Source organism: Papilio xuthus, unplaced genomic scaffold, assembly GCF_000836235.2.
Source record: "Papilio xuthus unplaced genomic scaffold, Pxut_1.1 DF825017.1, whole genome shotgun sequence".
Taxonomy (NCBI): Eukaryota; Metazoa; Arthropoda; class Insecta; order Lepidoptera; family Papilionidae; genus Papilio; species Papilio xuthus.
This window is the reverse complement of record NW_013533632.1, coordinates 4,982,046-5,009,344: the sequence shown is the minus strand read 5'-3', so window position 1 is coordinate 5,009,344 and position 27,299 is coordinate 4,982,046. Positions and strand designations below refer to the sequence as shown.

General features: G+C 33.6%; 2 protein-coding genes and 1 long non-coding RNA gene across 6 annotated transcripts in view; all 3 read right to left on the bottom strand.

The window, feature by feature from the left end:
* LOC106126223 (uncharacterized) overlaps positions 1–5,447 on the bottom strand; it is a 33,780-nt gene extending 28,333 nt beyond the window's left edge. For 2 of the 3 annotated variants that reach the window (XR_001228331.1, XM_013323717.1), the window contains exon 1: positions 5,293–5,447. Coding sequence is in view for 1 of the 3 variants with exons in the window: in XM_013323717.1 (XP_013179171.1) it covers positions 5,293–5,414 (122 nt within the window). In the remaining 2 variants the exon portion in view is untranslated. Of the gene's footprint in view, positions 1–3,697; positions 3,846–5,292 lie in introns of those variants that run through there. The other variant, XR_001228332.1, reaches the window with a different exon arrangement.
* A 1,487-nt stretch (positions 5,448–6,934) lies between these two features.
* LOC106126442 (mitogen-activated protein kinase kinase kinase 13) lies at positions 6,935–10,673 on the bottom strand. The gene is made up of 7 exons (XM_013324119.1): positions 10,307–10,673; positions 9,672–9,848; positions 9,299–9,497; positions 8,878–9,216; positions 8,659–8,796; positions 8,371–8,529; positions 6,935–8,225 (listed from the first exon to the last, which is right to left on the bottom strand). Exons 1-7 carry the CDS (start codon positions 10,482–10,484, stop codon positions 7,847–7,849), a joined length of 1,569 nt encoding a protein of 522 aa, XP_013179573.1. The 5' UTR covers positions 10,485–10,673; the 3' UTR covers positions 6,935–7,846.
* Positions 10,674–13,839: 3,166 nt separating this feature from the next.
* On the bottom strand, positions 13,840–16,168 carry LOC106126204 (uncharacterized). Of its 2 annotated transcripts, XR_001228322.1 has the most exons (5): positions 15,936–16,168; positions 14,967–15,166; positions 14,634–14,778; positions 14,200–14,271; positions 13,840–14,029 (listed from the first exon to the last, which is right to left on the bottom strand). It is a non-coding gene; the product is annotated as an uncharacterized LOC106126204 (long non-coding RNA). The 2 variants fall into 2 exon arrangements; XR_001228321.1 differs by lacking the exon at positions 15,936–16,168 and having other exon boundaries at positions 14,967–15,373.
* Between the last annotated feature and the right edge of the window lie 11,131 nt (positions 16,169–27,299).

The window sequence follows — 27,299 nt, the reverse complement described above, 5'->3', positions numbered from 1 at the left end:
TGCGCATCAAGTTTGCAATATTTTCACAAAGCGTCTGCGTCCACCCGAGTTCTCATCTAAAAATAATACAGTTACGAGACGCCAATGCCGCGGCCAAATACGTAGCCTAATTACTTTGTTCAAATTCGTTAAACAAACTATTGTTATAACCAAGACTTGATGAATTAAATTATTTCGAATGGCTCAATAAATATCGGAAAATTTTGACGATATATAAATAGAGTAATTGATGTGTTAAGGCCAGTTCTGAAACCACCGATAAAGTATTCGAGTATTTATTACTTTATGAATACGTTCGTGGTCTGCAAGTTTATATCGTACTAGTCTATATTTCCACCTTCGATATCAATACTAACGAATAGGTATCGTTTAGTCGTCGTCCAAATATTGATTCGTCGATAAAATTGTACTCATCGCTACTTTACGTATGTCAGTATCTTTATGAGCGTAAAACTGATACTCCATAATCCATTTATTTAGTCTTGGAAAGCTAAACGTCTGGTCTAATTTTCATATTACATCTATTTTGAATAGCAACAAGGGCGTGATAATTGTATTGGTCAACTGATGAACCATTTCTCATGTATTCTCTTAGAACTGTTCGATTTGTGACGGCTGTAATATCAAAGAGTTTTTTTTGGGAATACCCATTTAACTTATGTGCCTAAGAGGAAATTAAGATGGGAAATAACCTTAGACCTAAGGACTTTAGACAAAGGGCATAAGACAAAACGACTCGGTAAAATCTATCACAGATTTAAATGATTCGGTCTTAGCAAAGTCTTAACAAATAATATTAACAATTCGACATAACATCTTGCGGGTTATACAAACAAACCGCTTTTGATTATCAAAAGAATCAATTGTGATGATCTCTCTAATCGTAACAGATCATATAATAAACCAATTTCCCACTGAATGTTTGATAATTTGCATTTTTTGTGCAAAACTTGTCTAGAGAATCGCTCAAATTTATATTAACCACATCATTTTAAATCAAGGATTAATATTTCTTATAATTTACGGTGTAAATCTAAGATATTACCTTAAAGTAGTTGAAGAGTAACGTAAAATTATAATTCGGATTCATGGCATTCCAAATACAGACAAAAAATAAAAAAAAAACTGCCTAATCGTTTTCAGATTCTATTTCGGATTTAAAAAATAATAAGTATATGTCTTAATCATTGTCTCCATCTACGATCAGTTTAAAAATAATCGGAGCTTGTCTATGAATAGTATTTTAACCATTCGACGCGTCCGCGCCTCTCTCGAATAAAATTTTAATTTTAAATTCAATGAGCAGTTTTCTTATCAGGCTGTAATAAGTTCCATTTTCATATGTAATGATAAATTTTATATAATAAAACATGTTACGATATTGACGAATATCTAGTGTTTGAAAAATATTTTTACAACTTCAAACAAATTACCTTAAGGATGTCGTCTATTTTTTTTTAATTATTGCGTCAAGTCGGGATCAATAAATAAATAAAAATATTTAAAGTTAATGTCTTCTTTAGATAATCTAATAGAGAAATAAATTTAAAACAACATCATTACCATAGTCCCAAACTTTACGACTTTCGAACGCGAGAATTTCCTTCATGCAACGATGTTGTTTTCCTTGCAACGTCATTCGGGATGTTGTTACGCTCTCATTTCAGTTTACGAGGCATTTTCATGCTTTCTTTTTTGTTTTATATATTTTACGTGCAAGTTAACTGCCCGTTTCGACTTTAAACTAATTTTAAACAACCGGTTTAACTTTATGGACGAGTCGTAAACAATGCCACAAGTGCATTTACATAAAGGACATTTATTTAGAAATGTTTGTGTTAAAAAATAATATTCGGTATAAAAACAAATTTGAATTTTTTACTTAATGCATTCTTATGTTTAATTTGTACGATTTTTTTTTATTATAATAACCTAATAATGTAATATAATGTAATGTAAACGGATCAACGATCTTTCAAGGTCAAGGACGATTAGATAAGTGTGGTAAAGGAGCCTACTTCCGTGACAATCCAGAGCCAATCTAAGATACGCAGTAATTTTACATACAAAACAGTGTTTAGCCAGCTTAAATTCGCTAACCTATTTTTAAACAATCAAGATGTTTTCTACGAAGTGTATTTATAGCAATGTATTTTGACACATTACTCTCTACATGTAGGACGTCGTGTAAGAGCCAGCTGCGTTATCAAATGCCTGCTTATACTAAGTAAATAGGTAACAGTTGTTTTGTAAAGAAACCCACATTAGTGTGTACATAAGAACATTCGAACAACAATCTGAAGAACGCTTTCTTGTTTTTAGAAACCACTTGAACTTCGCGAAAACGAATACAAGGTCCTTCCTCTTGATACTTATTTATCATCGTTTAGCCCAAAGATACTTAAACATTTTTTAATGTAGAATCTTTTTATTTCTTCTTCAACATTTTCTTATCTTAAATAAAAAAAACAAGCCATTAAAAAAAACAATATTGATTTTTATTACTCGTATTTCTTACTTCGTGTTTGGTTTGGGGTACGCACTTGCAGACGAAATAACAAAAGCAGCCGATCGCGAAGCGTTTGAGCGTGACTCTTATAATTTTTTATTTCGTTATAATTCAAAGAAATTTAATTGTTTCTTTAACGACAATAAAGAACGAAGATGTTGTCTTGGAAAGGTTAATTATTATACAAAAATAGCTAAATTAATCCATAAAAATAAATAAATAAGCATAAATTATAGTGTAAGAAGGAACAAAAACCGAATTGTTGCAATCAGTATTGTAAAACAAGTTCGCTGTGCCAAAAGTTTAAACATTGTGTTCGTAATGTGTCACTATAAATGCTTATTTAAATTAACGCTTAATGACTTTTTTTTATCTGTCCCGGTCATAAGTCAAACTTAATTAAATATGATAAATCAATAGCGCCTTCTGTGAAAAATCATCACAGCCGCTTATGGGGAGCTTGGTTGTTATTAATCCGTGGCCCCCATCATGGATGATTTTTTTTAAAGATAGGTACGTACTTGTCATGTTGTTCGATTTTTTTTATTGTATGTCATGTACAGTTACTGAAGTAGGTTTTACATATTTTCTGACAAAGTAACCGCGATAGCAGGGTATCGGTCACCAGTCCGGACATCCTTGATGAACTTAATTACTTATAAATTTTACTAGAATATAGATTAATTAAATTATTATGAAAAAGTATTCCTAGAACGCACAATAATTTTTATTTAAATACATAAAGATGCTTATTATTTAGACATAATATATACAGAAGTTTTTTACTGTTATTCCACATTTAATGTTTCGTTAATTTTTGTTCCAAAATAGTTTTAAATAATACGTAATTCTGTTAGCCGTTTTTTATTTAATACATAAATAACATTGAAGCAACAATAACAACTAACACGACATCAATGCGAAATGCTACATGAAAAACATATAACGGCCTGCGTGATTTACGATGATGTAAAATGATTATTATTACAATTCACGTGTGTTTTAGAACATTTTAATGAATAATATTTGGCAACAGTTAATACAGTAGTTGACTGAGGGAGCAGTGCTGCAGTGCAGCCGAGCAGACAGCACTGATGATACACTACGTACGGCCAGGGTGTCAGCGCGCGCAGTACCCAGGGCACACCGCGCAACTCTTGGCCGAGGAAGATGGCCAGCCACAAATACCTGCTGTAGATGGAGGAGCTTGACTTGATCGGTCTCCCAGCTGCGTCGCCTTTACAACAATTGCTGCCCATGACGGGAGCGCATCTCGCTTCGAGTTCGCGATGGCAAGGCGCGGGCGCGGACTGTGCGCGCTGCGAGCCGCCAGATATTTCTGTAGGTGCGATGCCAGCGCCGCTATTTGTTTATCGTGTGACGCCACATTATGAGATGTAAGATGGATTATTCCTTGCAGTAAACTAAGATTATTTTTCTCGTTACTATCTAGGCTGTCTAGAAAAAAATCGAAGACGCGTTCACTATACGACAATTGACAATAATCAAAAATGTTTAACAAGTAATTTCAAGATGAAAAAACCAATTGATATTTAAATGCTCATTTAGTTATATGACACAATAAGAAAAGCTACTTATTTGCATAAACTATTAATAATCTATGTTATTAATAAATTTTTATCCCCTTTCATTAAGGTTTATCAAGGTATTTATATTTTTATAGAAGTGAAGGAAGGTAGTCCGATACACAGATTTTTTACCGAAAATGATCGAAACAGGACAGTAAGAACTCTTTGATTTATCTTATAACAAAAGAAACCAATTTTATTGAGTAGATTATTAAAAAAAAATCGATATTTTATTAAAGTTTCATAAATCCACTGATAGATGGCGTGATCAAAATATGTTTAGAGATAGCACATTAGTTTTTAGTTTACTATTATGTCACCAGATGGCAAACGGCTAACGAGCTAATAGCAACGTTCCTGATAACCTCAAATTTATTTTTGGTAAGAAGTAATTCAGGTATGTAGGGATAAATTTTACAATTTTTGATATAACAAAGTGGTTATTATTCCAATACTACGTACTACGATCATTTAAATTTAGTTACATTATGTTTAGGGATTAACTAAATATAAATACAAAATACGCGAGCTTAAACATCTTCAAAATGATAATAAATTATTATATTTGAAAACAAATTACTGAATTTAACGTTCAACATTCAGTTAAAATTTTGAATAAATGTTCTACAAGTGAAGGTACACGTAAATTATCGACTATAGACGATCGAGCTCTATATTTTCTGTTCCTAAACTTGATAATAGAAAAAAAAATTCGTTGAATGTTTACGCAAATGTTGGTTAAACGTAAGTTAAAAAATCAAACCACACCTGACATTTATTTTCATTATAACAGAATCTTTCCCAGTCACGGCTCATCATTTTTACCCCAAATCATTTTATAATTTTTTCTATTTGAAACATGTAATATAACAATACTGTACGAGGGACTGAGTATCGAATATCTGTGATGACCTGCTTCCTGGTCTGTATTTATACGCTTCGACGTGTGAAAAATAAACAACGCTTACCGGCGCGACGCGAACGCTCTCCAGCCATACGTCAATCACTGTGCACTCAATGAGCTTAGTCATACATCTCAAAATCGTCCCGGCAAATCTAAACCGCTATGATTTTAGTCAGCTGTGACGATTTAACTAGAAATTAACCATAACCAAACACATATAAAATAAAACACGCTGTATGTATAAGTCAAATTTACGATTTAGGGAAATTCTGTCTAGAAATAGAACATACCATACGTAGTGGAAAGGTGGTGTGCCGTTAGGCGGAGGGAGTACAAGGTCGGCGTCACTACCGGGCGCAGCCCTCACGGTCTGGAGGCCGCCGGCGCCGGCGGGGAACGCTGGGGGCTCCATGGGGCTCCAGTGCTCTCGGCCCGCGCGCGCCACACCGAGTGCGCGCGCCGACTCCCGCCCGCAGACTTTCTATAAATAATACTAAAAAATGTAGCATGCGCAGCCCGAATTTCAAACGATGCAAATATTTCGCCAATATCATCACTCTTCTCTTACTTAAACAGCTGATCTTGTTCATCGTGTTAATTAAACGATTGAAAATTATTTAATATATTTTTATGTATATTGTACATAAAATAATATAATTGAGCTGTAGATGTATTTATTTTCTTGCATATAAATTAATAAATACTATTTTTCTTGCTTGCTTATTAATTTCTATGCACCTTTTGTAAATGTGATGAATTGAATTTAGATTATGATACCAAACTCATCAAATGTAACGCAGAAATACTTCCACTTTAAACCTGCCTTCTGTATGGCCGTGGTAATGCACCGATCAACGTATCATTCGTGCAGCAGTAAATGCTGCCGTGGACTGTATTTAAAACTACCTGTTCTCTGCGGAAGAATTCCCTTAAAATTGAGTAATAATTACGCAAAAGAAAAAAAATCTTTTGTTATTATTCAAACTATAGCTGAAGTTAAGTACTTTCTTTTATAATATCTGTTATATTAATCGACGATTTACCTTTGCTCGACGTGTTTGATATATTTTCAAGGAAAATTTATATGTTATTATTGTCAAGATGTAAGATAGTATTGTCAAACAGAATGAACTTGTATCAAAAGTTTTGTCAAACAAAATTTCATTGTCTTAACACCACAAAGAAGAAACAGTAACAATATCGATGTTTTGGGTCAAATAAAAATTTAGGGATTTTAATGCACTTTGAAATCAAACAATAACATTTTTTCATGAGATCTTTATTCGATAAATTGAATCTACATTGTCTAAAACTACACAAAATATTTAAATTAGACTAATTTATGACTAGACATTTAAGTGACGAGAGAAAAAATTGAGCATAGACACTTAAATAAAACACTGCGCTGGAAAATTGTAAAGATTTTGGAATGTATATAATTTTGATAGACAGAGAAGAAATTAAGTCTAAATCTATTGGGATATTTTCACTTTAACGTAATCGTTTATATAAACAGTATAATCGTCATGAATTACATAAGGGACTATTCTATAATATTTAATGTAAATTGGAAATATATATGTAATTCTATTTCAACATCTAAATTACTTCTACTGAACTTTACTATACTACTACATTAATAATTATATAAGAAACATCAATTATGTGTTCATTTTATTTCATCTATTATAATATTTAAGATCAAAAATAGTACATTTCATTTCTAAGAAGAATATCGTAAACAGTAAAGATTCATCAAAAGTTCAGACTAGATACAGTCTATTATTTTGAGTCTACTTATGTAATAGAATTAAGTCATAATCATTTGCCGCTGCTAACTATACTGCCTTTAGTATATCATCTAATAAGCTAAAGAAAATAATTTAAGCACATCTCTTCAAAGGTGAAACATTAACTTTTATTTCTTAACAGTAAACATCAATTTTTTTTTATTTATTACTAACATTTAACACGCAGCTATATATTATATAATTTGCATTTCAGACAGAATAGTTAGGAATGACATAATAAAAAATACTTAAAAAAAAATATAAAAATACAAAGTAAAAATAAAGACATAAAAAAATTTTTTACTATTAGAAATATTTTGAGATTGTTTTCTTAACTCGAAGTAATACTTCTATCTTTGTAAATCTCACACATTCTTTGTTCCAGACAAAAATTGTTACAGCCGAGTAATCTAATACCATGTCTTCCAGTTTGCAAAACCAATTTTATTTTTCTATAAAAAATTCCCCCCTTGTAACAATTTCTGCTTCGAAAACCACAGTACAAAAATAATTTTTATTCATATAAAATAGAAAAGCTCTTGTAAACACAAAATAAATTATACCAAATAAATACGGCAGAAATGCCTCTATTTCTTTAAATAGCAATATAGAATTGATCCCAAAAAGTACAAAACTTGTCATAGGAATGTTACCCATTTTTTAATGAATTTCCTTTCATTCGTCATAGATTCAACTCATATCAACAAAATAATATAAAAACTAAGGAACTAAAGTAGAAATTAAATAATAATATCAACAAATAATACTGAAATAATTAGGTAAACTTTTAGGCCAGTGTAACTCACTATAAGAACGTAGAAATCCACACAAGTGCCTTATCAAAGTCATATTCTAAGTTAGAACCATTCTAAATGGCATACAAACACATTAAATACAGAAAAGAGATGCAAGTGATTTACTTTGAAAATGCATCAACAGTACTAATACTGTTATATCCTATATTAAGTAAATAATCAATGACATACATATGAATGAGAAATGTTATGCCGCCGCATAGAGCTGTTCAAAATGTGAATAGACTTTAAAAGTGAGTTTACACGAGGGACAATTTATTGAAGTGAACATTGCAGGCAATGTCCTTAACATCATTGCCATTGGCCTCAACAAAGGAATCTTTCATCGGCAGCATAGTTTCAATGTTGTTGTTGTCAATGATGTTGTCGCATTCGCAGCCAGTGCGGTCATCAAGAACTGCGATGGACACGGTCTCCGAGTTGACAAGGTTCACCAGCACCTGAGCGTGAGGGTTCGGCTGCGGCTGCTTCTTCTTGCGGCGGCGCAGAGCATCATTGTTGGGCTGCTTGCATGGCGATGGAACCTTCACTCCATCAGATGACGTAGACGTCTGACGATTGTACTGCTTAAACTTCTTGCGTGATTTGCAGTGGCAGTTCTTCAAAGCTTTTTCGCGCCTGTTTAGAAATATATAATTTAAAGTCTATTAAATATAAATTACGTAAATATGTCTACTTTAGTATCCCCACATCCCCACCAAAATACTTGAGACTACACTTAGTTAATATTAGATGGTAGAAAGAATATAGATGAAGCACTCACTCGGCAATATCCTTCTCACGCTGCTCCAGCTGGAGGCGGACGGAGCACACCTCCATGTACAGTTCGTTAGCGCGCATCAATTGCTTCTCATACATTCGGCGAGCTTGTTTCTCTTCTTCGCGACGCTTGGTTGCCTCTTGCGCTTGCAGCTGCTCGGGTCTTTTAATAAAAAAATTATGATATTGAGATTAGATATAAACATTAAGATTTTAACATATTATATGGTTAATGTTATATGCAGCTTATTAACATCACATCTGGTATTTTACTTATACTAAGCATATTCACCTTGCATACATTTTCTCCATGCTATGGCGCACTTCCTGTCGCCAACCACTTTGGATTTCGCTGAAGCGGTCCAAGTACATTGCGTTCAGTTCATCACCAGCAACGTCCAAATGCGCCAAAATGATCTTGAATGGTGGCCTGCATACAAAAAAGAAAATAAGAATAATGACATTAATTTTAGATAAGATATAGAAATCAATAAGGTCAACAGACACTTACCTGTTACGTGGTATGCGACTCCAGCACTGGTTCAGCAATAAGTGGAGGCTGTCCGGGCAGGTGGATGGGATGTGGAGTGAAATAGTGTCAGTTCCGACTCCCCACATCACTGCATGAGTCTCAAGACTCTTGTAAGGAACCTCCTGAGTGAGCAACTCCCACAATACAACACCATATGACCATACATCAACCCGCTCAGAACATGGCTCATGGCGTATCACTTCCGGTGCCATCCAAGCCACCGTGCCTGTGAAACTCATTATCTCGCTAACATCATTCCATTCGCGACTAGTACCAAAGTCGCTAACTTTCACCACTAAATTATCCGCAATCAAAAGACTAAAACAAAATAATTAAAATATCACTGTCTGGTCAATGTGAGAAATAAATTAATTTAGATTTTAAATAAATGTACACTAACTTGGGACTTTTTAAGTCACGGTGTATAATCTTGTGGCTATGAAGATAGCTCATACCCTGGGCAATTTCCTTAGCCCACTTCAGAATCTGGCTAGGAGTGAAACTGACGCCACTATGCAGGAATTCAAACAGACGTCCATACTGACAGTACTCCATAATAATGCAGTATGGTGGCTCGCTGCATACACCACGGAATCGAACTGCCCAAAATACAATATTAAAAGTTTAATGTGAATGCATGATGCATTAATGAAATTAAGTTAAAAAGTCAAATCTTACAAGAGATTTTAGTTTGTGTTTAAGAAATCAAGCGAAATTTTCAAACAAAACATTGCACTAAATAATTCACATTGGTTTCAATTTAAAATACACACCAATATTCTCATGGTTCAACTTCCTAAGATGTTTGATATCAGTTTCTGACTTTTTTGTGAGCTTTTTGACAGCCACCATCTCTCCTCGCAATATACCCCTGTATACTACTCCTTGGGCTCCAGATCCAATGTATACATGGTCAGTAATAGATTCATAAGGAACCTCCCAAACTTCTTCTGCAAAGATTATAACTTGCTTAAAAAAATAAAAAAAACTAACAGCTAGCAACAATAAAAATGGCTGAAGTTTGGTACAAATATAGATTTTTTCATTTGTAAGTGCACAATAGCCTACAGTCTCCTTTCAAAAGCACATAGGCCACTTTTCTTTAAAAAAATGTATGGTTCCCATGGAATAGAATAGCGTAGTAAACATATAAAAAACATAAATTATATTTAAGATACAAATATGGTGTTTAAACGAATAGTTCCGTAAAAATCTTTAATTTTTAACATTTAAACGTATGTAACATAATAATCTATGTAATAGAGCATATTGAGATATTGGGAGGCTATAAATAGAAAATCAATGAAGCTGCGTCCTTGTAAACGTGCGTGGCGCAGCGACCTTGAATGCGCCGGGAGTTGCATCCTGCGGTACCTAGGGAGATCAATCAATACATTATATGACTTACCGTTTTCACATTTTATATCTGGCTTCCGGAAGTATGATGCTAAATTATATATGCACCGCATCATTTTTTCAGGCCAACACGAATCTTGTTCGTTTGCAATGGCTGACCTTTCAAGGACTGAATCTTCGTCTTTAATAATAATGCGAACTGTACTATTATCTACCATATCTTCCTCCATCTTGCACACTCGTGAGCTTCTTTTTTGGTTTTGTTATGATGTTAATATCCGCAGCTCATTGCTGATCGCACAAACTGATGAAAATTAATCATGAAGCGGTACGACACTTCACGAAACTGAAAATTGTGATCTGCGATCGAATTTGAACTAATTCGACATCGACGAATGAACTGACTGAGTCAAAGAGTAGTAAGTATAGACTGAATTTACTGAGTGAATGAGTGAAAGAAAACGATCAAAGAGTAACAATTAAAATTGAATTTATATACTCTTTGTTGAACACTGACGGTTTACTGACGGCTGGTGGATAGGCTACAAATCGAGGTAATTTGTGCATATTTGATTTGGCAATTTGGCGCTAACAGTTGCTGTTCATAAGGATAATAAGTAAGGATTTGAACTAATAACAGAGATGGAATTAACTGACAGGAATTTCCACAGGCGCGTTAAGTCAAAACGAAGCAGAAGCTGTCATTTCCAAGACACAACACATCCATTTATAAAGATCAATGAAACTGAATTAGATTTTTGATTTAGATTCCACATAGTAATTATTTTGTATACATATGTTACATATGAACTGGTTGCTGCTTGGCTTCATTGACAGCTTTTGTTTCGTTCCGATTTAAAATGTCTGTCATAGTTCCTTACAGTTAATTCTATCTTTGTTTTTATAGATCTACAAAGCTGTGAATCGTTGGGTATAACCCAAACTAACGCCTTTTGACAGCTCACTAGCGCCCCCCTGTCAACGTCAAAAAATGTCTCAAGATCAAATTTTTCAGTAACTGTCATGTAATTTTCTATGTTTAAGTAGGCAACAACCGCCATAGCAGCGCCTCTCAATGGTTCAGTAGGCCTAGCACGATTACTTACGACAAGCGCCTTCGTTTTTCACCGTCAATTATTTCAACAAAACTATAAGACTTTTGGCGTCCTCTATGCGCCCGATAGGGCGCTGCACAATCTTTATATATATAATTCTTCTGTGAGTGTGTATGTCACTGAACTTCTCTCATACGACTGGACCGATTTTGATGAAATTTTTTGTGTGTGTTCAAGGGGATATGGGAATGGTTTAGATTCACAATTTTGTCCGCTGGACAATGTTTTTTTAATTAATTTTTAATTTATTAGTAGTTGTTCATTTTGGTATGTTTTACATTGGATCCGACAGAAGGCGCTACCATCGCAGTGTCAAATTTTAAATAATATTCGAATTTGTCCAGAATGTTTTAGCTTATTAAAAAAAGTTTGAAATTTTCAAATTAAAGACGTGTAGACAGGACAACGTCTGTCGGGTCCGCTAGTTTTTATATAAATTTTGTCGATATATATACTACCGGCTCTTTTTTAAATTTTTCGTGCTTGGCCAGGCCCATCTATTCTCTATCTTATCTATCTTTGTTTGACTATAGCTCCAAATTTTCAAAATTCAAATAGGTACAAAAAAACCACGGCTGATAGCCTGTCGATGCATGAAGGTCATTGCTGTAGTCTAATTTCGGACTCGTTTCGATCTAGCCTAAGATACAAAGTTGTCGACTTATCCTTATCGAGTTTCGTAATAAAGCCTATATTTTATGATAATTCACATATAACCATGTTGTGATTGGTTTCACAAATAACTTATAATCGTTTATGTTTAATTTTGATTAGTGGTTTCTGTTTCAACGTATACGAGCAGTACTAAGCAAGAACTTAATTATTTATTGTAAAAGTGTTTATGTCAATTTTTAAATAATTGTGTAAAAGGAACCACATAGCAATACAAACTTCAGACCGCCACATAGTTGAATTTCTTAATATCGTATCTTAGTGCTCGCCAAAGTAGTAACAGAAACCTCTATGCAAAATATCAAGTTTCTAGGACTCAGGATCAGTTAATTTAATATAATACTTCATCTGGATAGTAGTGTTCTACCTGTGTTCGTTCCATAAATAAGATTTACTCTGTGATAATAAGAGGAAAATGTAAATAATTAAAACATCGGTATTTTCAAATTATTTATTATCATTATAACAATTTACAAGCAGGTCATGTAACAATAATAAGTACATCTGTGGAGTTAATTTAGGCATTACGAGTAGTGTACAAGTTAGAAAACAAAATGCAATTTTTCTATTATAAAAACAAAGTATTAAAACTAAGTTTTGTACTACTTATAAATATTAAACAAGAAATAAAGACAACACTTTACAATGTCTTCTAGTTTTTGGTACCCATATGGATGTTCTGTCTGGTGTATTTGTAACCTTAACACTCCTCAAGTATTGTTATTGCGTCGTTAACGCATATATCCAAGGTTATATAATAACAAATACATACAAAGTTGTATATCCACTAGCTTATAACTATTTTACAAGAACATAACATGCATTACATAATCATTACGTAAATAAGAAATTAACGAACAAAATTTTAAAATTACCCGACTTAGATTCAGATAAGTTTCGTGACGCAATTCATCCATGTTTATCTTAATAATAATATCAATGCGGATGTTTAGATGGATGAATGGATGGATGGATAGCTGAACGGATCTCGATGTAATTTGGCATACATATAGAACATAGTTTGGAAGAATAAATAGGCTACTAATCATGTTTTTTTTTATTCCGTGCGGACGGTGTCGTGAGCACCAGTTAGTTCTTAACACAAATACCATTCTCATACCACTTAATTTTTACAAATATAAAAAAAGTACAATGATATACTGTTCAGATAAAAATTGACATAGAATAACAAGTGAAAAGTACACTGTAGTTGTTCTGTCGCTGGCATTGCGATAGTACCCTCAAACAATTAATCTGATGTTATTTCGTCTGAAACGCAATATAACATCAATAAAAATAATTTGAGGTAACTACAACATTTTAGTTTAACTAGCCTGTCTTCTTTGTTATGTACATAGCCTCAACAATGTTGAAATTAACTTGCACTAAAGTATATAGTAATGATGTTGCGACTGAGAATGGTAATTACCCTTGAATACTTTAATTGATGCCAATTGAATGGTACACAATGTAACATCAAATAAAGTGATCCCAGGTAATAAACACTTAGCAAAGATATCCTCCGGACCCTTTCTTTAACTGTAAATAGTTTCTCTAACAACATTTTATATTATTATATAATAAAACATATTAAGCATAATGTACACAGGGATGTTATCTAACAAGTTATAAATATACTATCTTAATTATTTTAATTTGAAAAAAAGATAATAGTTAATGACTATTTTGAACATTTTCGCCAAGAAAAACTAATTCAATGGGCGGGAAATACAATGTAACATAATAAAGAAATAACGAATTATGAGGAAAATATGTTGATTACTTAGTGAACTGTCATATTATAAACTTGCTGTAACAATATTAGAATCGTAAATAATACCAATTGACGGCATGCGGCCCACGAGTTGAGCGAGTTGTTCACTAGGCGCCGGCGCCGCCGAATCGTCAATCTGTCGAAGGCGAGACGTTCACTCCAAGGCATCTCCGAGTGATGGCGCAGATTGCGCAGATGATTGGTCCGCGATAACCTATAACGTAGAAATTGTATCAACCAAGTAAACTGTAAAACGCTAGAAAGTTTGCTTTGTATTCCTATTTAAAATATAGGAAATATCAAAATACAAGTAAATTTTTAATAGGTTACTTTGTCATAAGCGTTTGAAACTTTTAATTTTTAAGATGAATAAAAGGTACTTACAGAACGGTGTTTCTGTGATGCGACATGTCCAGGTGTCGTCGAAGTCACGTAGCGCTGACTACAGGGATTGTGCTGAAATATAACACACAATTTAACGGTAGGAATGACTAGTACCTACCTCGAATATCATTAACATTGAAGCACAAACAAAACAGTCGTATTCATTGTCTCATCAAAGCTGTTTCAAAGAGTATATGGGCTGTAATCAGTATTCGATCTAGACCTATTTATATTTCTCCGCGGTCGAAATAGAAAAACTTCATGTTAAGCAATTATTTTGTACTCCTCTTCATACGAAATAATATACGAAACGGTATCTCAACCTAATGAAGCTTAGTTAAATGTTATTCAGGCTAGTTTGTGACAGCAACAATAACCCTAATGAAGATGATATTGCTGTTTTGATTCGAGTTCTTTTAACAGATTACACTTACTTTGAACCACGTATGAAGACTTTGTTTAGGTCGTACGCTGCTGCTGCATGTCTGGGACCACCATTATTAAGCCGTGTAGTCTCCTCGCCATGCCCTCGGTGAAATCTGATGCCAGTCCTTACGTTTGGGTCCACAGAATGTAGTCCTATGAAATGAAAGTTGTGGGTCACCAAACAGATATAAATTTTAGTACTTAACAAAATAGTCCTCAAATAACCTTTGTCATTATTCGTGGCGTAGAAGCCTTTATTCAATAATTATATAATTATAATTAACGGAGCTTTAGTTCTCACTTCTTTCAAGTTACCTATGGTTTCGAAACGTGTGTTATACCTGAGATGCTTGTGTTGGCTGCGTAGACAACTAGTTGAGATGCACAATCTGAGCGTGAACTTCAACCATGTGTTCTACATCAAGATGATCTTCATACTGAAATTCCGAAGTGCAAATCGAGTGTAGAAACACATGGGCGAGGTCAATGTGGTTAAGTGCGTTGCGTCTGTGATGCTCGCGTCGTCAGTCGCTGCAGATAGCTAGATTTCACAAAGATGTTAAGGGCACCCCGCGTCATCTCACGTGCAAACGTTTCTCTCGATGTTACTGTGCTATTATGTTAGTATACTTAGTGAACAATTTAATCGCCGAGTTTGCTAAGGAAACGTAAACTACATAGATTAACTAGTTTCTAAGGACACCAAAAATAACCAGTCCATGAAAATATGTTAACCTAAAATGCATACATATTCAAGAACGAAAAAATATTTATTAGTACATATAAGGGGAATGAATGGGAAACCCATAAGCTGTAAGAAATAAAATATCAAAATATCAGAAAAATAATCAAATAAGTATTAATATTAAACAAAAACGCAGGTAGTTAAATTAGAGAAAAGATTAAGAAGTTACTGGATCTTGAACACTGTGCTACGGCGTAGCATCACGTCGATATTGTAGCGCAGGCTACGTCGCAGAAGGGCTGTCGACAAAAATTGGGATGGTTTATCATGTGACTACGGTAAGTATAATAATATATATGGCAAAATTGACATTTACTCTCACGACCCTAGTCCCGACTACGTCAATGTTTATACTTATAGGAGTTACAATGTTTCATCGGCGGCATCAATTATCTGCTAACCTAAATCATTAGTGCTTAATAAAATCAGCTAATAAAGACATCCATTGGACATCTGTTTCGTTGTGCAATTGCATATATGTATAGATGAGAACTTTTTATTCTTCCTTGTTCAAAATATCATTGGACGAAGAATTGAACATAATTATATATACTATTTCACTTACCTTTGAAATGGTACTAGCTTCGTAAGCGCGGTTGAAGAAGAAGCCTTCCGTTTTGACACACAGTTTTCTTTACTATATTCCTGTCTCTGAAAAGGTCATTGTATTATTAGTTCAAAAAAGTAGCATTTACGTTAATTATTTTATCACTTCCCACACTTCAATATGGAAATATGAGAAGGCACACGGCTCCAATTATTTTGAAATCACCCCGCCGTGTGCGGTGAGTGCCAACCATTTCTAACTTGCACTCCCCCCAAAAAGGAAAATTAAACAATTAGTAATAGTCGCAACTCATTGTTCATATTAAAATAATTGGTTTTGATTTTAATTAAAATTTTACGATACTTGTATAAAATTATCAAATATTCGAACCGTAATATACATCAAAACGGCAGCAGCGAGTACCTGTTTTCGATATTTCACGACAAATCAAAGTATGACGACAAATTAAAGTACCTAATGGAGAAATTGACTTCCTCGGACACACACATGCAGTTGCACATGTAATTATATATCTCAATTTAAATTTGTATTATTCCATCTTCTCTGGATCTGGTTGTGTTGATTATTACAACAGCAGTATTCTGAAGACATCTCAGCCTCAGTATTTGACTATGGGCATACGAAAATACTAACAATGAAATGTCTCAGAGAACTGCTGCGCATTATGATATTCGACATATCTCCATTGGGAAACCTGTTGTGATTAAAGTCAAATTACAAAATTATTATTACATTACATTATAGAAAATATTAAACACAATTAACTATAAATAATAATAATTCGATAAACCACCCAGACGGAGAAAAGTTATTAACAACCCTATTATAATAATAAAATATCATTTTTAATTAAATATGTTGCACTGTTGTAGAAAATTGTCATAGATCCGGCATTGTTCAATCGCGGAGACATTTTTATCTCATCTAAAGTGTGTTAAAGCACATCCTTATAACAACTTCTCTCAAGAATTTGTGATAGGCTACACAAAATACAAAAGCTGAGAAATCGTTAGGAGACCATTCATACAATTGATGAAGATAATTTGGCTCACCTTGTTTATTGTGAATAGTGTCAACCAAGGAAATGTACTTAATAAAGGCTAAGGTAACATGAACCCGCCGCCTCGTATTAAATATTATTCAAAGTAAAGGTCTAAAATCAATTGAGTAGTTCTGCCAGAAAATATGCACTTAAAACATAAAACCACGATAGGATAGACTATTTGACAATGCCAGCTATTGAAGTAATGTAGTTCGACTTTTGCTCAATGGGTCACATAACTTGGTCGGTCTATATGTTAAAAAAATCAATAAAAAAGACACACATTTAAAAATATATCAACTGCTTTTCTACTTTTGGATGTCCGATGTTATGTTGTTGTAATACCCTAAAGGTATCTCGAATTTGGTATTTGCACTTGAATACGCAAACATACCAATTTTGAGATACTATTAGGGGATTATAAAACTGCCGCTACGTCATTGGTGATGTATCCGCCGTACACGGTGAGTGCCAAACATATAATATAAATGTTGCCAATTTGCACTAACCTGAAATATAATAAATAAATCAATTAACAAACACTACTTAAATATTGCCGACATTGCCCGAAGACTTGCAAACCTGAAGTGGCGATGGGCCGGCCACATTGCCCGGAGACCGGACGGCCGATGGAGACGAAAAGTCCTTGAGTGGCGGCCGCGGACGGGTCGACGCAGCGTAGGTAGGCCTCCCGCACAATGACCTGGTCAAGGTTGCGGGAGTGCACTGGATGCGGGCGGTACAGGACCGGGCATTGTGGCAATCGATGAGGGAGGCCTACAACCAGCAGTGGACAAATTTAGGCTAGTTATGATGATGATGATGACTTAAATATTTCTTGACTATTTTTTTTGGTTTAAACGTTTAATACCTACCGATAAAAAAGACGACGTCATCATGCAAGTTACCACAACTTGTTCTTCCGAATGATCTTCTTTATTCATTGCATTGAAATAATATGTCCCCAATAGCATTTTACCTCGAGTCTTTGCTGATGACGGTCCAGCTCAAAACATGTAGTAAAACATTATTGAATGACAAAATAACAGTAGCGTATTACCAAGGGTTATGGTAATTGGACGATTTCTTGTGTCGAAGGCCAAGATCCGTTTTCGGTTGCTGCGCCAGCGGCTTTAATAATTAAGATGGTAATTAATAGAAAAACTTAAGGTTTTTCCTTAGGTCAATAAAGAAAGGTTGTATTTTAGTTATTTTTACAAGTCGAGACTCAAAAATAAAACGCGAGCTGAAGTCAATTCTCTCAAAAGTAACAACTCTCAAGTCTCCTTGTGTAAAGAAGTGTCATGTCGCCAAAGACATCCACGATTGCAATTGCGTTGTTTACTTTTTTCGACACAAGCGCACAGAATAAAAATATTTCTCCTTCTTATGCAATCCTTCCTCCGTCAAATCCACTTCCCCTTACCCCCTAACCATAGGAAAGGATAAGAAAGTAAAGTGTAGTAAAATTATGACTCCGTCACCACACTTCTCGTAAACGGATGAAAAATTTGACACAGTTAATTTTAGTTACTAAAAACCTTGATTATTAATCAATTATTGTCAAATTTCAGAGCAATGGCGACCACGATTTATTATGAAATATTTAATGTACCTAAATGTAGTTAGAGCAGGAATCGCTTAGTCCAAATATATCGCACATCACATGTCACAATATTTACATATATGCTTAACATTTTAAGGCACATTAACTGTACTTAGACGTAAAAAAATTGCAACCTAAAACTAAAATATTTAAAAACAATCTTACTAATATTATAAATGCGAAAATTTAGATGGATGCTTGTTTGAAGGTATATCCAGAACTCCTCGAGGGATCTTTATGAAATTTGGCTTGAAAGTAAAACATAGTGTGGAGGAACACATAGACTGGCTACTAGTTATTTTAATTCCGCGTGGACAGAGGCGCAGACGACAGCAAGTGATGAATAAACTGTAATATATGTCTTCTGAAATGATACCACCGTGCTTCTCTGTCGTTCTGTTAAACAATGTTCTATTTAGTTTCAACTTTTGCTAAAAAAAATCATGGTGACAACAGTTAAGCTAGATATTAATCAGGCTTGCAATCGCTTGGGTCAACTGTCACGTGAAATTTATAAAAACCGAGTCTCTAGCCTTTGTGCTATTCTAGACTGTAATCTATAGCAATTTATGGAGTTAAATAGACATCCGTCGATCCAACCAAACTTTTGCATTTATATTAATAAGGTTTCCAGTAGCCAGATTCTTCATGATAGTCATTGATTTTTCTCCGATTTTTCATGATGCGATTGTTTAATCGCCACTATTATGTTATGTCTTCTTGTAGCTTTTGTAAGTAACCTTTTAACACATTAGTTTGTACTGTTGCTACTGTATACGCAAAAGCAATCAAACCAAAATGTTGCGTGGAAACTACATAATAGGCAAGACATTATCTGTAGTTCTTGTTAATCCAATTGTCCATATATTAGTTATTGTTGATATTACAGTTTCATTCTGTGGTTTGATTTAGTTACCGAGGCGCATATTTGCTTGACCATTTGTATCAGATAAGAAATATGTTCACTCAAAAATGTGCCAAGGAAACAATAAATCAGCGTCGGCTGCGTTGCTAAGTTGTAACTGGCCGGTTACTACTTATATTTCTTCACATGATGACGTGTGTTAATAACCTGGTAACATTTTAGGTTGTACCATTGCAATGAATACGCAATTTGAACAATCTAAAACTATCCAAGGAAATAACCGGAAATCCAATTGTCCGCAAGGCAGGCACGGTCATGTATGTCGGGCACAAATAAAATTTTATCTGTAATTATTAGAAAAAGGCAATAAAGTCTATTTAGAACAATGCACTATGAGTTGTGGCTAGTAAAAAAATCGCGCGGGTAACAATATTTTCCTTTGCATAACCTAATACTTCTAATCCTAATAACTTCTTGCGCATCCGTACCCTGCGCGGCTGGTAATACTGTTCATGCAGTAGGTTATAATAGAGGGTGAATTATGAAATCCGTTTTATAGCACGAGATAATTTTAGTGTATTAAAAATAACATCGAGTGAGATTTTATCATTGTTTGATATAACATCACCATAAGTATTATGCCAAGGGTTTTCTAAATTTAATAAGAACAACTTAAAATGTTCCTTTTAACAAAGTGGGCTTTGCTAATCGAAATGACTTTAGTATTCATTTGTATACACTGACAAACATAAATTATTATTATTTATATATTATTTCTATATACAATATAAACTTATAAAGACATATAATATAAAAATTTTATGGGTTTTCATATATCTTCCATCTTCATACTGTTGTATATATTACCTCGGTGAACTATATTTTGAACGTATGCCGTTATATACGCATAGGTTCATCCAATACAGTGTACTGAGGTAATAACATGGCTGTAGAATAATTATATTATGTAATATATTATGTAACATATTGTTGAAGTAAAACAAATAAATAAATAAATACACTGATATCGCATTTTAACATTAGGATATTTTTAATATATGTTATATGCATTACATAGTAAAAACTAATGGTTGCCATTTGGTCGAAATCTGACAATTTATTTTCTTACTTTAACTTAGAAATATCTTTTTGCATTTCTCCACTTTCATTTTAACTGTGTCAAATTTCAAGTTATTCCGTTTGCGTAATTTCTTTAAAAAGCTCTACTATTTTTTGCTTTACTATTTACATAATATATTCTGTCAAAAAGTATTGCAAGGGATGTATTATTTTTTGTTTCCTTATCATATAATTTTTGTTTTTTGTTGATAACTGTGTTCTATTTTGGCTCGGAGTTTGAATACAGTATGTGGATTGCGTATTTAATATCGGACAACAACAACGAACCAAGAGTCCTAAAATTTTAATGTTTGCCAATGTTATTTACGGACACTAACGTGTGCATGAAGTTAAGGAAAAGTAAAGGAAATAGTAACTGACTGTTACATATGCTTAAATTGTACGCAATATTGCAGTAATTTTTGACGGCGTTCCATTAGGCAAAGTATCCTGTATTCTATTAGTCAAAACCTATCATTTGATTCCCATGTTTAAAGTGTACAAAAATATCTAATAATCGGCTTTTAGTGGCAATTTCTGCGGCCAACTTGAATTAAACTGATTCATCATCAGCTCACTATACGTCCCAACCGAGGGGCTCGGAGCCTACCCTAAGTTAAGGGGGATGATTAAACTGATTGATCAGATTTATCTAGCAAAATTGCGATCAATTAATTATATGTATCCGAATAAGTAATGATAAATTTCGCGGAAACGGTGCAATGATGTTCCCACGGTACAGTAATGTGTCATCACAGGAATCAGATTACCTCGCGTTACGTTGCCTCGTTTTGATGACTAATGTTGCGTGATAAATGGAAACGATAATGATAATTTATGTATTTTTTATAAATTTTGCGAAGCTTCGTTGATAATAATCGAACGATGCCATGATGAAGCTTCGCAAGGAACAATGATTGTAAACCAAGCTTACATAAAATCTACAATTACCTTTGACCGCGTAATATACGATAATTACTTATCGGCGTTTTATGAAGATCATTAAAAACTCGAAGCGCGGGCTTTCAAAATAGTGACTATCGCGTCGCGTCTGATTTTTCTCAAATCTGATGCCTTAAAAATAAACTAAAGATATGGGAAAAGCACCTCAGACGTAAAAGTGATTTTTTTCATTAAGTACTACGAAATCAATGGCTACAGCTAGCGGTTCGACTACGAATAGCGCTGTTTTCTCTCGCGAATAAAGCTTGATAATTGTTGTCACCTTAATAAAAAAGATGTTCGACATGTATAAGTTTTCTCGAGACGTTTATTTTTGAAACGTTTTTTAACATATCACACATTTTTGAATTTGTGAAAATTTTATTTTTATGTTTAGTAATTTAAAATGTTAATTATTTGTGAGTACAATTCCTAATTTTTTTTGCAGCGATTACTTACTTTATTACTAAATATTTATAGTCTGCATCATATATTCATGTTCAGTGACCATGTTGCCAATATAATAAATAAGGGGTTCGAAAAAAGTAAGGCTCTTGAGGTTCAAAATAGAGATTTTTTGGTAATTGGTTAAGATGTCCGTATAATTATAACAGTCTAAGCTTATGTCTTGTATATTACGACGTCAATACTTACCCGTAAAAATTATTTCATATGACTTAATTTTGTTACTGGAGTATTACTGATACATAATGTGGTATTAAAAAATTATGTGGTTTAATTTTGAAGTTTTAACTAACCAACTAGTACATTTATAAATTAAGGGCTTGCTTTATGTTGACTCGCGGGCACGATGATGGGCACGATCGCGTAAAAACAAACATATATTGTAATATGCAAATGTTCACGTAGAAATCGCATGTACGGTCTAAGTAACGGGAGACTAGCGGTAGACACACGCAGCGCGCACGCGACTATTTCAAAAACTTCAGATATTTGTGTGTGTTCAAGACAAGCTAGCGGCGCAGCACCATATTCTTGTGTTGAAAATCTCTGACAAGATGCCGTACTCGCCGCAAACCCAAGTTGCGGTCAATGTGAACACAAGCTTGCCACGTCTATAGGCTTGTTCAAGTAGAACGAGCGGACGCGGACGCGGGTGCGGGAGAGGTAAACGTGGCAAGCTTGTGTAAACATTAGCCGCCAGGCGTTTGCTTCAGTGCGCCGGCTTGTCAGAGACTGAAAACATAAAGAACAACACGCTACGCCGCTAGGTGAACGTGGACACACACACATCTCAAGCGTTTGATATTGTCGCGAGAGTGCCGCGCGCGCCTGTCGCTAGGTCGCCCGCTACTTAGACTGTAAGTGCAATTCCTACGTAAACTTTTGGATATGACATCATATTTTTGATATTTCACAACCGCACCTATTACCACGCCTACAAGTCAACGTGTGCGAGCCCTACCGCGCCCGCACCCGCGCCCGCGCCCGCCTGCTCAACGTGAACAAGCCTTAAGCGTCGAGATCTACTATGATATAAAAGGTAATAAAATCATTTCCTATATTGAACGTTTAATGAATTATTATGCAAACCAATTTTGACTTTATTTGCAACTACACAGCATAATTATTTTTATTTTAAGTAGGGCGCATTTTCTAGATCTATCTAAATATTATAATAATAGAATCTAGACTAGATTCTATAATTATAATATTTAGATGGAAAATCTTTCACGCTCGTAAGTTTGTAAATACGATAAAGAAAAAATCATTTATAAAATTAAAAACACATATGTATTCAATTGTTCTACAACAATAAACACATCCTCATATACATATTAGAGTAGCAAACTAATAAAAAATATACCAAAAAAATGATAACAAACATATTCAAACAAAAAAGTTAAAATACAAGAAGCACTAAAATAAAAAAATATAACAAGTTAATTTGGAAGTGGGGTGTAACTTCGAACACTTTTATGAGACCGATCAAGCTTTAAGAACAGCATGATTGGGCAAATAAAAGTATTCGGTGATACAATTACTCTGCTAAAAAAAATTGTTGCTCGGACAGATTAGAGGTGCATCTTTTGTGCTGCTCTTCTGACTTTCTAAGAAGAATTTTGTGTCATTCTCAAAACATTTTAACTTGTGTCTTTGCTGTTGGATAAGCAAAATATCACAAGTCAAAATGTTTCGTGGAAAACACATATAACTCCGAGATTGAATATTTTGAGGACCTGCAATGATACTATTTAAATTCTGTTATTAAGGATAACGTTTTTTGAAGGAATATTAAATCTTAGAAAAAAATCATAGATTTTATTTGAATTGACTCAAAAATGTTAAAGAGGGAAGTGAGGACTGATACGTTATGGAAATTGAAACTATTTTAAGGCAATTTCAATAAGGGAAGGGCTGAAAGGTGACTGTAGCCAGTCATAAACAATAGATTAAAATTAAGAAATAATTTAAAATACAAAAATTAAATATAAAGAAACGAAACAAAAAAGCTACAAATATGTCACATAGTCGCTTATTAAAAAAGATGGCAAGAGCAAATTGAGATAAGACGAGACTTGACGGTCATAACGATGTTTTTGTATATCTCGGGCACTTTTTTAAATCACGACCAACTTATTTAGCTGGGCAAGATAAATAAAAGTGCCTTCGATATCAAAGATTTCTGCTTAAATAAAACCCTCCAAAGCTATAATATTTTTTTTATAAATTTACCATCTTCACTCAGGAGTGTTCTTTTAGCGTCGCTAAAGTATATTAATTTCTCTGTTTTAGCTAATGGTCATGCTACCACAAAGAAATTAAAGTGCTCTAAGGACACATATCCAACACAGGATGAACCAGCAACGACTTACTGCGATAACGATTCATACATTATCATTCATTCATACAAATATATAAAGATATCCGTGTGTTTGGAAGTATTATAATAAATTATGTGTATAGTAGACATGTAGAGCAATAGTTAAAGTCAAATCACGTTGTACTTAAATTATTTATAAAGATAGTAATGAAAATACATTAAAAAAATTAATAGCCTGTGCCATTGCAAGTACAGTGTAGAATCGCTCACTAGCGCCCCCAATCAACGTCCATAAAGTGTCACAAGATCTTTGTCATATGGTAGCTGTCATGTCATGTTTTCCTTTACGTCATTTTCTATGCTTATGTGGGTTTTACATATTTTGTACCAAATTTTAACTCGATAGCAGCGTCTCTACTTAAAAATTTGTAATCGCACGGTGTTTTTGTGAAATTTCGATAATGTACGAATTATTAACTTACTTTTGAACCTATATAGCCTTATTGTTTTTGCAGCAAACAGTTCTGGAAATATGAATTGAATTTTTACTCTCTATTCTAAAAAAATAAAATTGAATAATTAAAACATAACACTTATATAAATATATAAGGTTTTATAATATTATAATAGTAATCGAGTCTGCAGAAGATATGTTTGCCGGACAGTCAGTTGTTGAATTAACGGCAATTTAAATAAAATCTCATTTAAAATATATTTATAAAGAGTAAAAACCATGAAATAAAATTCTTCATCGTTATGTACCTTGTACTTAGTACCTTAAAATTCCGCGAGATGGTGCTGTATGGCTATTGTTTAGTTGAAGTCAGTTTGCGAAGAAAAAAGGACCTACGGAAATCGAAATTGACCTACGAATGCTGTAGCTTGGTTTCTTTGCTCACTGTCGCGTCAAAAGCGGAGTTTTTTGGTCGAGTCAAAATGCAATCTGAAAAATAAAATAAAAAAACACAGTCTCTTTCAAACAAAAATGTAAAAAACATATTTGGGAAAGGAATGGGAAGAACAGTAAGTAGTCGTCAGTACTCGGGACTTTAAGTCGCACTAGACAATTAATTAAAGGAACCCAATAGGAATAGATAGTTTAAAGCTGTATTATATGAGTTGTTTTTGCTGTCGATCTCACTTATATTAAATTTAATTATCAAACTTGCAACATTTTCCAATATGCTTCTTTAGAATAATAGCGTAATAACAATCAAATTACAAAGTAATTTGAATAATAACACGGTAAAATTTCAATGACTATGCTCGTCTTTTTGCGCAATATTCTTTTTTCCAGAAACTTTGCAGTGATTACGTAAATGCTAGTTGTTGTATAAAATTACAGGTATTTTATGAAGAGTCCAAACTGCAAACGGAATATTTTTATGTAGTTAGTGATGTCATCAATCGGTATCAAGTATCAGTCAAGGATTTGATCAGTCAATAACTTAATGCAACAAGTTAATAAACTATTTGTATCGTTGCGCAAATGTTTTTATGGATGTATATTTGTAAGAAGGTATCTCCAGAACGGCTGAATGGATTTCGATAAAATTTGGCGCAGACATATAGCAAAGTCTGGAAGAACATATAAGCTACTTATTAAGTTTTTTAATTCTTGCGGACAGAGTCGCGGGCGACAGTTAGTTCTACTTAGTTACCCAAATGTATTTCATTAAAAATTATTATATCATGGCAAGACATTTCCTTTCTCAAAATCAAACAACTCATCCAGAAACACACAGAGGTCAGTTTTCTGATTTGCAATTCCAGTTTTCCTTTTACCCGTAGTTCGTATATACATAATACATTATGTAGGTAGCTATAGGAATAGATGTGAAAAAAATCTAAAGGTTTTATAAGGGAACGGGGTTAAAGGAATCTTCGCAACGAATAAAATGCACAATTAGTCTACCCTTACTTATTTTGTGAGCTCTACTTAGTTTTCTTTCCCAGAACCGCCTACGTCGTGCATACAGAAGTTTGCGAACAAATTGTATGAAATGTTATATTAAAAAAAAATAACCGAAAGAAAAAATCTTACTTAAAAAGTGCGAACACGTGGTGAAGTTCAATGGTCTATCCCCAAACATGACTAGCCAATTGCTCGTCCAATAGCGTCACTTAACAGGATATATCTAGTTAATAACAAAGATAAATTAACAAATATAAAAAGAAGAAAATAAAGTAGAAAAATATGCATACCGTTGTTCAGTTATTCCATGTTACATCCGAACTGCACGTATTATAAACGTGAACTGTTTAACAATTGTAAGCTCGCTAGTAAATTGTTATCGTGGTTATAGTAAATAAAGCTGACAACGCGCAATATGATACAAGATGGCAATGTGCAAATAACCTTTGGCTTACCACACTAAGTAATGGCTTTAAAAAAATTGTGGGTGGAGAATAATTAACTTTCTCTCTTCGCGATGGTGGTCGTGATATTTGTGGAAAAAAGTCACTAAACACTCGTAGATTTCAAGTCATAAAATCGACATTATTCGTTTAATGCATTTTACTTCGGATATAATTTAAAATGTAATTTTACGATTACACTTCAATACATACTTTTTCGTAGATGGTATCGTCTCGTAAAGCGTCAAGAAATTTTAAAACAAAATATGTTAAATTCCTTAAAAGTTGTACACAAATATCTATGTATATTTGGATAAATTTCTAGTTTTCTAACATACTTTGGAGTATAAGTTAACTTTTGTTAGAAGCTTAGGACAAAACAACAGCCGCAAAATTATAACCATCAGCTTCCTACCTCGCCAATTGAGGTTACTTATACGTCTCGCAATATAAAAATGCATGTCTTAGTAACGTGAAAACATAATGAATAAAACCACATACTTAGATTTTACTTGATTTATTATAGAAAAAAGTAATTAATTTCTACCAATTACAATTAAATATGTTAAAAATATGTTTCTATTACACGTGTAAAAAATTCATTATTCTGCTGATAATTCTTAAACCTAAACATTTTCATATAT

Excerpts from the sequence above, each read along its gene's own strand:
- LOC106126442 (XM_013324119.1), bottom strand. The coding sequence starts at position 10,484 with ATGGAGGAAGATATGGTAGATAATAGTACAGTTCGCATTATTATTAAA. Across the intron at positions 9,849-10,306 it reads AGATATAAAATGTGAAAACG|AAGAAGTTTGGGAGGTTCCT; the intron begins GTAAGTCATATA and ends TAATCTTTGCAG. Across the intron at positions 9,498-9,671 it reads GTTGAACCATGAGAATATTG|TTCGATTCCGTGGTGTATGC; the intron begins GTGTGTATTTTA and ends TATTTTGGGCAG.